General features: G+C 45.1%; 1 protein-coding gene across 3 annotated transcripts in view; it reads right to left on the bottom strand.

The window, feature by feature from the left end:
- The window catches only part of LOC119442083 (NF-kappa-B essential modulator), a 34,227-nt gene extending 20,670 nt beyond the window's left edge, over positions 1-13,557 (bottom strand). The window contains exons 1-4 of one of the 3 annotated variants that reach the window (XM_049661873.1): positions 13,429-13,557; positions 12,498-12,776; positions 7,582-7,775; positions 1,876-1,986 (exon numbers count right to left, since the gene is read on the bottom strand). In XM_049661873.1, the coding sequence (XP_049517830.1) occupies positions 1,876-1,986; positions 7,582-7,775; positions 12,498-12,768 (576 nt within the window). In that variant the 5' untranslated portion in view covers positions 12,769-12,776; positions 13,429-13,557. Of the gene's footprint in view, positions 1-1,875; positions 1,987-7,581; positions 7,776-12,497; positions 12,777-13,074; positions 13,143-13,428 lie in introns of those variants that run through there. The other 2 variants (XM_049661874.1, XM_049661872.1) reach the window with 2 other exon arrangements.
- Between the last annotated feature and the right edge of the window lie 252 nt (positions 13,558-13,809).

The raw sequence follows: 13,809 nt of genomic DNA, 5'->3' as shown, positions 1-13,809 counted from the left end.
CTATCTTATGCCTCCACATCTTTCAAACGCGTTATAACATTTTCGTGAGCAGAATTAGTTTTTAATATAACTTAAATGCAACATTAGTGAAATTGTAGAATGAGCTTAAATTGATGAACTACAAAAAAATTAGGGAGAGTTAATGGGTATGAATTCCTGATCATGTTAGGGAAGCTTCTTGTTTATCAGGGGTTAGTGATACACATGACACCTCAGTGAAGGGATCCATCAGGCACGTTTAGCCTTTCATGAGGGATCTTCATGGCAGTGACATGCATCCACACACAAAGACGGGTTGTGCGATTTTGCAAGGTGGTACTCTGTACAGAAGGTAAGGGAACTGTCTCTCGAAATAACTTTTCAAGTGATGCGTTTGTGCAGTGAGCTTTTCGCGTTGTCACCTCATATCTAGAGATTGCGACTATATTTGCTGCACGTGACTTACGACTGGCATGCTCATAGTAGTTGGTGAACAAGTGCGGAACTTCCTCTTCGTGACAGTGGCATAAGGATACTTCTTTGAGAAGTGCCGAGGGGCAATGAGCTGGCAGGCGCACTGCACATTTTTTTGGAGCTCCATTCCTGAATTCTTGAATTGTCCCTCACTACAGCCCATGCTATTTGTGTGAATATTGTACTTCACTGCTCGTGCTTTATGCTAAAGAGGTGCAGATGTCTGTGAGCACTGTTTAACGAATAACAATGGTCGGTGACCTAACTTCTCACATTACATTCTACAGAATATAAAATGACATCGGAGCGCTAATCCGGGCTGGTTAGTGCATATTTGAGTGAAGAAAAAAAAAGGCAGGGGAGGGGGGGGGGACAGCCCTTAGGGCACGACATACAGATGCGGACAAACATGAGCACTTATACACGTCAACTATGTCCTGTTCGGAAGTGCCATTTCTTTCCTTATCTTCTCATAAAACCAAAAAATATGCATGCTCAACTACAAATTGAAGCAGGCGTTTCAGCAAGCCAATTAATTACCAGTCACTCAACTCCCCACAGAAAATATGATATAAATGTGTTAATAGATGAAAATGCTCTGTATGCCATTTAAAGAGGCACTACACAGAAGCAAGCATCTTTTTTTTAGCTTATATACAGCATATACAGTAGAATTCGGTTATTAATTTTTTTTTTCCAATCCTGATCAAAGCTCCCGGCTGACGCCTGTACATTTGCATGGGACCAGACTTTTGTTATTTTGATCCCGAAATTAGTCTTCAGTCAGATAATTCGAACTTGGCTGCCCAATAGTGACCGCAGGGGTGACTCCAATAGAGGCATCATCCGTCTTGGCAGCAATTAAGGTACAGTGAATGCGTCGAACACGCTGAATCTTTCATTGAAAACGCCTTTTCGCCCCGCCCCAGGAAGATTTCGAAGTGAAAACGGTAGCTCAAAATGAATTATTACAGCATTTACCCAATTTTATCTCGCACCTTTATTCATTTTTTTTTTTTCAGGAAAGTTCACCCAAAAATTGCTTGGGTGGTGCAAGCAGACACGAAGCCAAAACCGCATTAGCAGCAGCCTACTGTCAAAGCCAGCATCACAAAAGTAATCACCACTGCCATCGGAAGATGGGGACCAAGGATGGCGACAGAACAAACCCATAGAAAGTGGATGTGCATTCAATACAGGGACGTCCTTGAGTTGGGGCAAATACTGCCAAGTGAATCAGCCATGTGTTTTGGTGTTCTTTCATTGTTTAATTCGATCTACCAGATAATTGGACCAATTTCCTCGTTCTCATCAGGGAAGAAAGTTGACTATACTTTACAAACAATCACTACACACAAGTTACAACCACAAAATCTATCAGGCCGGCATAAGAGCAAGGAATTCCTGTTGACGGTTTCTCACCCCTGATACAATGCTTGCTCCTTCGACCACACTGCCTTGCTTTGTAGCCTTGCCATCCCCCTGAGAAAGGTCCTTGCTCGCATCCAGCCAAGCTTGGCGTTCTGCTTCATGCTGCATGTCAAAAGAACATTCCTCACTTCAAAGCAAGCTGGCAACAGAAATGAAAGCCACTGCAACATGCTTGTTTGGCATTTTGGTTTTGCACGCACTGCAGCTATGAACAAATACAGTAGTCGCCTTAAGAACATGAAAGGATTTCAGAGGTACATCTTGTCTACCGATCATCATCTTATTAGCGTTACAGAAGCATGTCCAATGAATAGGGAACTAAACAAAGCTGCCGAAGATACTCAGCTAACAAGATATTTCGTCACCACAAAGTTGATCCCAAGGGCTGTCAAGAGTTTGCACAGCTGCTCCCGCTTATTTCCCAAAACAGAAAAGACAAGGAAAAGCCCAGTTTTCATGCTGTCTATTAAGCACATAATATGAAATCACAAGCGACAGGTGATGTTAATCATTTCTAAGCTACAAAAACTGTTGCCAAATGGTGTGGTGAGGCTTCCGAGGCATAACTCGCACTATAAAGCTTATGAATGAGGAGGAATATACCTCTCAATTTCCATAATTACGGGGCACTGACAGTTTAGTTTGTTGAGGGTACTATTGCATATTCTGACAGTGCCGTGGCTTTGAAACTTTTGACAAAGAGTGTGTGTTCTGCACAGGGGTGCTGTATACAGTGAACTTTCGATTTTCTCGGACTAGCTGGGACCACAACAGGGTCTGAAAAACTGTGCAATCTGAAAAAGAACAAACAAATGCATACCTTTTACTGCACTCACGGGCTGAAGTTGCTGCAGCCACATCCGAAATAGCTCTAAAGGTTTGCTAGTACAGTTATTAGGCAATGTGACAGGAGATGGTGGGTGCACGCGTGTATTATTAAGGAACACATATATGTCCCGTGACAGTGGTGCCTTTTCACTCTTGGTATGCTTCACCACAATACATTGCATACGCTTGACCAAATAACAGTGCTGTATTACAGCAAAGCTGACTTTTGCTAACTGGCATTATGCAACGCTTTAGACCCTTGCCGTGCTTTTCGTGCTTCAAAGCCATCAGCGGGGATGAATGCAAAACACCAGTTGTGTTTTGTAATGCTGTGCTGAGCAGGACGGACCATTATAGGTTAAGATAGGCAGACTTTTAGGCCTGTGCCAAAAGCAAGAAAACAAGGAAGATCAAGGCGAGTTAAAGAAAGGGTATTAAAAGGCAATCTGAAGAAAATAATTGTAAGCATCTTAGGCTAACTTGGTGGAAATTAAAGGCGTCCTGAACCACCCCTCGGTCTGGTGAAAAAAGTCCGTGGATAGCATACGCTGCTGTGAACATCTCAGCGAAATTTTGCAGCCACGCACAGCACATGGAGTTCGCAAAGTCACCTTTTTCTTGAACAATGTCTTTTAAACAGAAGCCTGCTCCTCTTTTTCTGGTGCTTTATTTTGTAATATAGCAGATTCCCATACCTGGCTGCTTTTGGCCAATAGCCGACATCAATCAGGAAGGGAGTTTGGATCCGTGTGCTTCTTCCTACTGTTACTGTGCAAATTTATTGACACAGCTTAATAAACAGGCTGAAGTAAGCAAAAATCTGTTTTCAAAATTCAATAACAATTACATACTTCTGGAAGAAGCCTACTATCATTTACTCACACTCGGCCGCTGCTGCCCGCGTAGGAATTAAACTTTGGCCACCCTGTTTATCAGTGTCGTAACCGTCAGGTCTTGCTAATTTCGACTAGTTTTGAACATTCAACTAACCTCGAGCCATGCAAAACTCGAGGTTTGATCACACGTATGCTTGCCAGCGCGCGCTCACTCCTGGCTACTCCTGGTTAGATGCCTTGGCAGACTTCGCTTCGTGCTGAGCTATCGATAGCGCTTCAAAATGCGTAAGTTGGATGTGGATATTGTCTGTGGGTCAAGCTGATGCACAACAAAACCTGGTCCACACCGCGTAGTGTGGCCAGACTGGAGGAGCGAGAGTGCGCACTCAAGCCCTCTTGTGCACAAAGCAAATGCTCCGCACATGCATTAGTTGCATGTAGCTGCGGTCTGCTACGTAGCGTATAGACACTGCGGCCGCCGCAGGGTGCCACGACGAGTCTCTATCCCACGGGGCTGCATCTGTGCATGTTTACAATGGCAGCTTGCCAGTGCAAATTGTGGTAGATCATATATTCTGCTATGCTAAAATGCTTTAATGAATGGATGCATCACATTGGGCTGATAAGGTTCTGAAAAAGTGTGCTTGCTTTACAATATGTTCCTAATACCATTTCTCGTATACAGTCGCAGACCGATTTTCTGGACTTCGCGGGAACCGAATATAGTCCGAAAAATTGAACAGTCCGAAAACCTTGTTAACCATAAAAATAAAATTTATTAGGCTGAGTGTAGAATAAAAAAATCTCTAATAAAGCTCTGCCTTATACTATGCTTGGAGGCGATCAGATTTGCTTGGATTTGCGCAAGACTGACGTCATCTCCGTGTACAGTCGACAAGAGCGTCACCACTTGCGATCTTCATTAGCTGAGATCGCCATGGAGATTGAAGAAACGAGCTGTGTTACTTTGCACCACTTGGCTCTCGTGAAGGCACAGGAGGTGGCGCCGATCACACAAATGCGAAGCCATACAAACACACACAAAGATGAGCCATCTCCGAGGCACACACATCACGTGCAAAATGGCAACTGAAACTAAGAAAACGGAGAAAGAAAAACATGATGTCGCAGAGTGATTATTATGATAGTGCTGTCCCCTGAAGTGTTATGTCAACTAAGGAAGAGCGGGTATGGCCTTCGAGACTAGAGGATGGTGCACGTTACACCTCCCACTCTTGGAGGCTTCAGAGCGGGCCACTGGAAGCCAAGCCTGGGCAAGCCAGTAGAAAATTCAATATGACGGCCTCCAAGATCAGGCAGCGTGACTCGGACCGAGAGGTTCAGTCCGGAAAATCGAAATTTGGGGTCTAAATTCGTCCGAAAAATGGATCGCGAAAATGCATTAGCTCTATGGGAGCCCTGACGGTTCATTTATGCAGTCCGGAATATCCAACAAGTCTGAATTTTTGGAGTCCGAAAAATCCATCGGCGACTGTATTGTTTGCATCAGTGTTTTGTGTTGGTTTTTATAAGGTAATGCCCATAATAGCTCATGTCCTTGCTAAACAGAAAAAAAAGAGTACCCCTAGCTCTGTGCTAGTGCTACGCAAGGACACGCAATGACAGGTAAGGCAAAAATTTGGCAGAGACACTTATGATTGCTTACGTGTGGGAATGCGAAAGCATTGTAGTCGCATTAGTGAAATGATTTCGTTATAAGAGTTATTCATCTGCATGTCGCCATGCACATTGTAAACCTGCACGACGTTCCTTATGAGACATGATGGCGGTGGTACACCTCATTTTTATACACTCATAATTTTGTGTTGAGAGTGTTGTTGTTGTTTCCCGTCACATATGTGGCTCCTACCCACTATGAGATATTGTCCAAAAAAATGTGTACACAGAGCGCAGCGGTGCCATTTCGTACTGAAGGATCAAACAACATCACAAGCGTTGCATGAGCTTTTGCATAAAGGGAAGACACGATGCCGGGTTGTGTAAGACACCGAGAAATTTGACGTCAAACCGAGCATTTCTTGATGTGTTTTTATGTTTGTGCCAATTGGCCATTTTTGGTACATTTTTTGGTCACGCCATTGCCGGATTTTCACGAAATGGTGAATATAGTGCTTTCACATTATAAGTTCACATCGACGACAACTGAGGAATGCTTAAATTCATGTAAATTACAACAAAAGCACAAAAAGGAGGCAAAAGCACAAAATTATCCCATTAGGCATTCACATAATGAACAGGGACAAGAACCATACATGGCTATAACAAATGACTCGGACGGCAATAGGAAATTAGGGCTGTTAAGAAGAATTGGCAAGAAAACGAAGAAGATCACAACACCAAGAAACTAAGGAGGTAATAAATTCACAGCAGGAAGCAAAAGACAAGGATGCAGAGGACAACAGGTTCTGCTCATGCTATTGGCTTGTTTTCATAAGGTATCTAGTAGCTCAAACCCAAACTTCACAGAAGCTGAGGAAATGAGAAGATATGCTAAAGCAGCAAAACAGGAAAAGAGCATGATAATCAATAGCTACACACAGAAGTCGGACAAAGCTAATAGGACCGACGACTCACATGCAACATTACGAGTTGCCCTCGTTATTACACATAGAACAGAACATGCACACTGCCTACTACAATGCCAAGTTGGTGCCGAAATGTGATAAATCAGTTTTTGGTAGACGTTACTCGGAGGATGCTTTAGTTCAAGAGTTCCCATCGAAATACATGGAAACTTGCTCGGCACCCACAGCACCAAACTTGAGCAGGTTTGTTGCCGTTGGAAGAAACAACTTAAAATCTAACCCCAGTAGGGAGCAAATTATTTATTATGGGAATACATTTTTTTTTAGTAAAGCTTGTTGGAAATAACACAACTAAAAAAAAAACCCCGCACTGAGTTATCTAATGTGCAATTCTGCAACAAAAAACGACATCACACTTCTGTAAGCTGCACCTATTGAGACATTGTATCATCGAACACATAACACCATCGCTTGGCGCTCTTTGGCCATTACTGGCCCTTGCGCCGTAAAACACCACATATCATCACCTATTGAGACATCCAAAATGGACCAAATTCATGTGTTCTGCAGCTCTCTGAAAAATAGCACTTCATAATTTGTAAGTAGGACTTTTGTAAAATCATTGTAAACATTGTAACTATTTCATGTAAGCTGTAAACCCATATCTAATTTGTGCGCTTCAGGCTCTAACAGATGCAGCCTTACAGAACCACGATATATCTGTTCTTGATGTAGAGTTACAAATTGGCAAGCTCCATGCTTCAATTTTCTTTCTGAAGCTCACCAAATTTTTATCAATTAAAAAAAAAAAATCACAGCATATCCACGGGGTGAATGATGATGAGTGGGCGAAGCTCCGGAGGGAATCATCGGATCTCCCGCTTAAGGGGATGCTAGCACAAACGCGTTAGAAACGTGCAGTACTCTCTAGTAAGGGGGAGCGGCCACAGCGTCTTACGCAGCCATTTACACATGCCGGAACGTGCACCGCGTTTGCCGACGCCATCACATGACTGCTGAGAGAGTATACCCCCTGTATTCATAAACGCTCCTCGACTTGAACTTGACTTGCCACCGCCTTCAACGCGTTTCGAGCGAGCGAACGGGAGAGTGGGGCGCAGGGAGGAGAGAGAGCGAACGGCGAGAGAAGGAGCGGCGAAGCACTGCACCTACCCTCTCCTACACTCTCTCCACACACGCGGGAGCTCCGCCGAGCTCCCGCGATGCGAGCCCCCTCACACGCCAGAGCGCGCTCTTCCTCTCCACTCACTCTCCGCTACTCTGGAGGCGGTTACCTACGACGAGACGCTCGGACCACGCCATAAGGAGCTTCGCCCCTAAAAAAAGGTTAGGCTCCCAATCCGAATTCTGCTTCCAATAGTCGGTAGACTGCAGCTTTCTAATCGGTCTAGTAAGTGAATTTCCATTTCACATGTATTTGAATAAGGAAATTGCCACGAGGTCAAAGGTAAAACTTTGCAACTTACCTCTGTGCATGCTGCTTGCAGCTTCTCCACCATCTCCCTGAGTTGTACTTCCAAGCAGCACTTCTCCTCGAGCTTGCGGAGTGTGTCTGCCAGTTCTTCTTTCAGCAAGAGCTGTGCCTCGGACAGTTTTTTCTGCCACACCACAAAGGTTTCGTACTGCTGCTGGATCTTGGCCGTGCTATGTGCCATCTTTTCTGTGGGGTTATTGGAGGTGAGCAAGTAAATTAAAGGAACACTGGAGAGCAACTCCAAGTCAATTTAGACTGGTAAAACATTCAGCTAGAACGCTTTGTGTCCCATTCATGTGGCTGATGAGGGTCAATGTTAGCGGTAAATACAGCTTGCCTCTTTCAAACATGGTGCTGCTCTTTGCATTCAAGAGCGCTTTTCGCGTTCGGGAGTGATCATGTTCGACGTGGACCAGGGCGGAGCATCGTTCCGATTCCTCACGAATGCGAAAAGGTATCACTACAACGTTGCGGCACTGAATGCACAAACTTTTCTTTGTTGTTTCACTGTGCACTTCTTCACATTCAACAGGGGATAATAAGTTTGGTCCCCTGCTGTTGTTTAAGGGGGGACTGCTGGGCTAAAATCACGATTTTCAACAGAAAACCAAATTTTATAATTTTGTTTATTTTGGATTCCTAGAATTATAAAGAAGCTTATCACCAAGTTTGGTTGCAATCTGTGCCATAGAAAAGAAGAAAAGGAATTCTCTTCTCGTGATGGTGGTGCACGTTGTCGAGAGCGCTCATGAACGCTGTATTCAAGGCGCGGCCACATGGCGGGCAAGAAACCGAACACAGAGTGAATACCCGCATTATAAACTTCGTTTTTCGCGCTTGCTAATCATGTGAGACCTTCCATCGAGAGTACAGCAGACCGCAAAGTAAAAACTAAAAAAGACATAATTCTGGCTGCGGAGTCCTTGTTTGCGAGCACCGACATGGGCACTAGACTGCTCTTAAGCTGAAAAAAAGTGAAGACTTGAAGCAATTGCCGCACAACTGGCTCGAATTGAAGAGGAGGGTCCAACCTAAGGAGCAGGGCACTTTATTTGTGCTCTTAAAATAAAATAGCGTGTTCTGAAATCACTGAGCTCATTCTTCTCAGTTGGCTCTTTCTGGCTGAATAAAGCCCTATAGGAAAACTATCATTTCCAGATTACTTCGCCAAAACCTGCTGTCAAAGTAGTTTCTGGGCTGAAATTTTGTCAGGAACAAGATGGGATACTTCTGAATTTTTATTAACACAAAGAATTATTACATTATCTGACATATAATGACAACGAAAAAATTTTTAACCAAGCCTCACGGTGATGACACTGTTACAGAAATATAATGAAAAACACACAACTGGCCTTATCCTGCACTATAACCCCCTAAATGGCATCTAACAAAAACAATCAGCGTGTCTTTATTATTTCTGAAATGATAGTTTTTCTAAGGTGACATGTCTAATTTGCCTTTTACATGTCCCGAGTGCGCATGCGCTGTACCCTAGCGGCAAGCGCCGAAACGTTTTGTGCGGCATTGGTGGTTCGTGCAGCTGATGATGCACGCGTATGCAGCATAGTCGTCGAGCACGCGAACTCTTTATTGTCGGCGCTGTGCCGGTCGATGACGCGGTATTTGCACTGTGTTTCGGTAGAAACTTCAGCTGTTCACAGCGATATTCGGTTAACGTCCGGTACATCACAATATATGCCGACACGACACTGATGTTGGTCAGAAGTCGACCTCACGCCGGCGCCAACGGTTGGCCGGCTGTAGTTGTGATACTGTGCCAGTGGGAGACTTGTATTGTCATACAAGTACGACGAAGAAGCGACCGACGACAGCAAGTGATTGTAGTGTGATAAGCTTTCGTGCCGACGCCGCCGACAAAACCAGTGTGCTGATCTCCGTGCGAGCGGCCGCCGAGTGAGAACATCGCACCGACAACATCAATATCGCCGCAAATGCGCTCGTGTATGTATTTATTGAAGCTCAAATTGAGTCGAAACGTGCTTCCAACACTGATATGCAAGATTTCCAGCCCTTTCCAGCCCTCCACATATGTTTGAGGCGGTGTCGATCTCGTTCAGGCAGCTTCATTAGGCCTAACACAGCCTACGAGTTCGTCCGCTACTGGCAGACCTGAAATATAGGTTAAGCAAGTACGACGAAGGAAACTGCTTATATAGTTCGGTACTGACCTTAGCTACTTGAAGTGAACCACTCTTAGCGTAGTACAATGCACACACAGATAGTGGGAAGCGGCGACACGGCGCAGTGCTAATACCGCGGTACAGGCACCGTTCTTGAACGAAGGCTGTCGGTTGCAGTCGCCGGCGCTTCCATGAACGAAGTGCAACTACGGAGAGTGTATTTTTATGCTGCCAGATTTAGTAGTTACCGAAAACACAGTTGGCCTCTTATGCTAAACAGGCAACAAGTGATGGCTCTTTCGATACTGCATCGTAAGCAACAACACCGCTTGTTGCCACGCGAGTACGGTGGGCATCGGCATTTTCGCGTGCCAGTGCGGCTAAGTGGTCGTTGTCCCCGTTTTCTATGTGCCCGGGACGTTCATGCCTTCTCGTCTCAGATATGTGCACGCGAAGTGTTTAATATGCTTTGAACATTTCCTCATTATTTCGTGCGAGTGGCGCACGGTTTCTACTGTACTTGAAGCGAACTGCGAGCGGTGGCCGTACGCATGCCGATGTAAACAAATACGCCGTTCTTGCGTTGCATAAATACTCTGGGCGCAGTGTTGCCCCTTCAAAGAGCTATGGCCACTGTGGGCAAGACTCAGCTATAAAAGCAGTTTTTATCATCCTATTAGCCTAGGTTCAGTGCAGGTCTAACAGTAGCAAATGCATGAACTCAGCTGCTATAAACGATACGGCTAACCTCCGCTGAGCGGAATCGACCCCAGCATAAACTTGATGTGGGCGGTTGGCGAGTGCTCACGTTCGTGTATTTCAACTTCCGAAGAATGTTTGGACTCATATTCGGTACGAATAAATATGAATAACAGGAATACAAGCGTAGGCGCTGTGTCAATCGCGTTACGGTGCGATGTATTCGTTCAGAGGCACGCGGTGACTGGTTTTGTCGGCTTAGCTGCACGAAATCCCGTCATATTTTGACGACATGCGGTTGGGTTTTGCACCAGAGTCATTGCCGGCCTAGGCATCCTGTCCAACAAGCGGCCACTCACACAAAACGAAAATTCCGGCTGACAAATGCAGAAACCCATTTCAGCTCGCTTCTTGCAGCGTGCCTCTACGTTCCACGGGGCCCCGATGCCGTACATATTGTTTCTCGCGGAGCCCGCTAAGGTGGCGCCACAGCGCAATGCAAAAGGCGGATTGGTCCGTATGACAGCAATAACTTATTTTATATTTGATCTGTATTAATGAAATTTAGGATATGTACTTAAAACAAGACGATATATGAACCTATAAATGTCTATAAATATCTATGCAAAGGTTAAAAAGTTAATTTTCAGCCCCGCATCTCCTCTTAACCGTTTCAGACGAGCCAGCTCGTCTTTACCGAACTCTCCAAAACCGTTTTGGATGAGTGTAGCTCGTCCGCTCGAGATAATATGTCGGTTTAAGCGTTTCGAATGCGACACGCTCGTTTGCAGGCTAGTCGATGTGTCGCTTAGCAGATGGCAGCACTGGGCAGGTAATTTCTGTTTTTTTTTCAACCGCCATTTCACATACTTTGGGGGGGGGGGGACTCATGTCTTAAAAAATGCCGTCCGGTAAAGGCGACGCATGTTATGCTGGTCCGTCATCGCGGAAAAGAAGCATTTTGCCATCATCCAGCTTTTCAGACGATAATGATTTAGAAACCGAAGTTTACTTTGTTTCTGGAAGCGAAACAATAGCGATGACTTCGAAATTAGCAGTTCATCAGATCAAGAAGGCTGCTCAGAAGATATGTGCTCGTCATTGGTGGCGCACTGACATGAATGACATCCCACTAAGGTTCCTTGGTTTCCGTTTTGGGGCGTCCCCGGTAAGGCGTTTAATATTATTAAACACTGCCTGATGACTTGGTAAATCTTTTCGAACAGCGCTCTTGCTCTGTTTTTTATTGTTGATTACCAGCAGGTAGCTGGCCTCCTTTATCATGAGCAATAATAAACTTTAATACACTAATTTGGCTTAGTATCTGGTTGAATTTTTTTTCTACACCGAAAACTTGCTTTTTAGGAGGAAAATATTCAATATGAAATAAAAAAAAATAAGCAGTTTGGGCATAAAAATTGAAAAATAATAAACCGTCAAGGGATTAAAGCTTTCAGAAAGCTATCATAGTACTGCTTCCTCTAATCCACCAACTCCACTTAAGCATGAGTTGAAGCACAAGTTGGCAATGACATCAGTGATACATGACCTACCACTGCAATCCCACAATTTTGTGACATACAGAAGCCTTTATAAACGAATCCCATGCCACTTGGCTTGCTTTCTGAATTTGTCACATTAAAGCATGTTGAGGTACTACCTAAGGGTAATACCTATCCTACACGTTACACTACTCAAGATTTTATCTGTGCCACTGATACTCTGTGCCACTGATACCTTTGCACACATCCTCATGTTAAATAAAAACTTACAAAACATGTTAAGAAGTGTTGAAAGAGCATGTGGCATAACGCAACAGCTGCAGCAGGCAGTCAACTGTCTCTCAAGTTTCACAATCCATTTCGGGCAATCACGCTGGGTATTTCACAATAAATGCCGCGTAAGTTATCTCAACCAAATCAAAATATTGAATGATGAGAATTCAGTGTATTCGCGGGCCGCAAAGCACTGCTTTTCGAAAGTGAAATAAAACCGAAACTTTCACCGCAGCCCACCAAACACCAAGATTCACATTTTGGTGCCTGAAAGAGGCAACATAGATCACCTTTTAGGTTGGCGTTCTCCTGGAGCACTTTGGCGATGCGCTCTTCCGCCTCTTGATGAGTCAGGTCGTCGCTCGCGCTCGACAGCGAAGTGCCGTCACCGTGGGGCAGCGACAGATGCAGATTCTCGAGAGGCCCGTTGCCAGCGATAGGTCCAAACGCGAGGCTTTCGTCGTTTGCCGGCAGCACTTCGAAGTCCGACATGAGGTCGTCGCTGCCATCTGAACCAGCCGGCATGGTGTTGTGCTCCTGAAGAGAGCTGACGGCCATCATTTCTCTGCCTGCCAGTGACGAGAGGAAACGTCGTTGAACACGCAGAGCGGGCGACTCAAGAAACGCACATCAGAAGCATGAAGGAAAAGAAAGCGCAGTCATGAATGCAAGGAAAGTTGTCGACTGCGCCGCGAAGTGGTCGCAGCAATTAGAGCTGGGTGATTCACAAACAATACACGGCTAGCATCCGATGTGGCGCCATTGCAAACGGTGGGGCAATACCCCAAATACTCCCAGGATCTCCTTTCCTATCGCCTGACAACACAGCTTAGACTAGATGCTGCGCGATTACAAGAGCGTTGATACCTGCGTTGTGCCTTATTGCGCTTCGGGACTGGAGAGATCAAGGAAAACGCCATTGCGGAGGGGTTAACATTTAGATTTCCGCTTTTGAGCTTTAAAGATTTTAAAATACTTCGGTCACTCGCAATCGTGCAAAATATGTCTAGCAGTGTTTAAGCTGTTGGCTATCGACTGGTGACAATACAATGTCATGTCAAGATCCAGGAAGTGTCCTTTGCATAAAACACTCGACACACACACTGCGATAAGCGAACGGGGTCATAACACCATCATGACTCACGACATGCACTAGAAAAACAGCGCCACCGATTACATACTTCAATAAGCCGTGAGGCTCGGTAACACTCGAGCACTTACCGTCTATGAACTTCAATGCGATGGATCTGCAAACAAGCTCTAGTAAACACTACAGATATCAAGCGCTTACGGCAGCTCACGGCTCCAGGGCAGACCGGGTCCTCTCTGTTGTGACGGCGGACGTGAAAACAAAATCGTCGGCAAGACGTTGGCGATGACGCTTTGCTGGGGTGTGAAGCGCGGAAAGCGCGGAAAGTTGAAGAGCTGTCGAAGACAATCTGTTACCACAGGCTGTTTTAAAGTTCGTTCAGGACCAGCCATACCTTTCTACCATACAGTTGTAAATTCTCATTCTTGTATCCAGAAACTACTGGCTCATACCCACTACGGGGGATTGGCCAAGAAGCAGGCGGTTTCACATGTGAGGATTAAAGCAAAAAT

This window comes from Dermacentor silvarum, chromosome 2 (genome assembly GCF_013339745.2).
Source record: "Dermacentor silvarum isolate Dsil-2018 chromosome 2, BIME_Dsil_1.4, whole genome shotgun sequence".
Lineage (NCBI taxonomy): Eukaryota > Metazoa > Arthropoda > Arachnida > Ixodida > Ixodidae > Dermacentor > Dermacentor silvarum.
The sequence above is the reverse complement of the archived record's forward strand: the minus strand, read 5'-3'. Positions and strand labels throughout refer to the sequence as shown.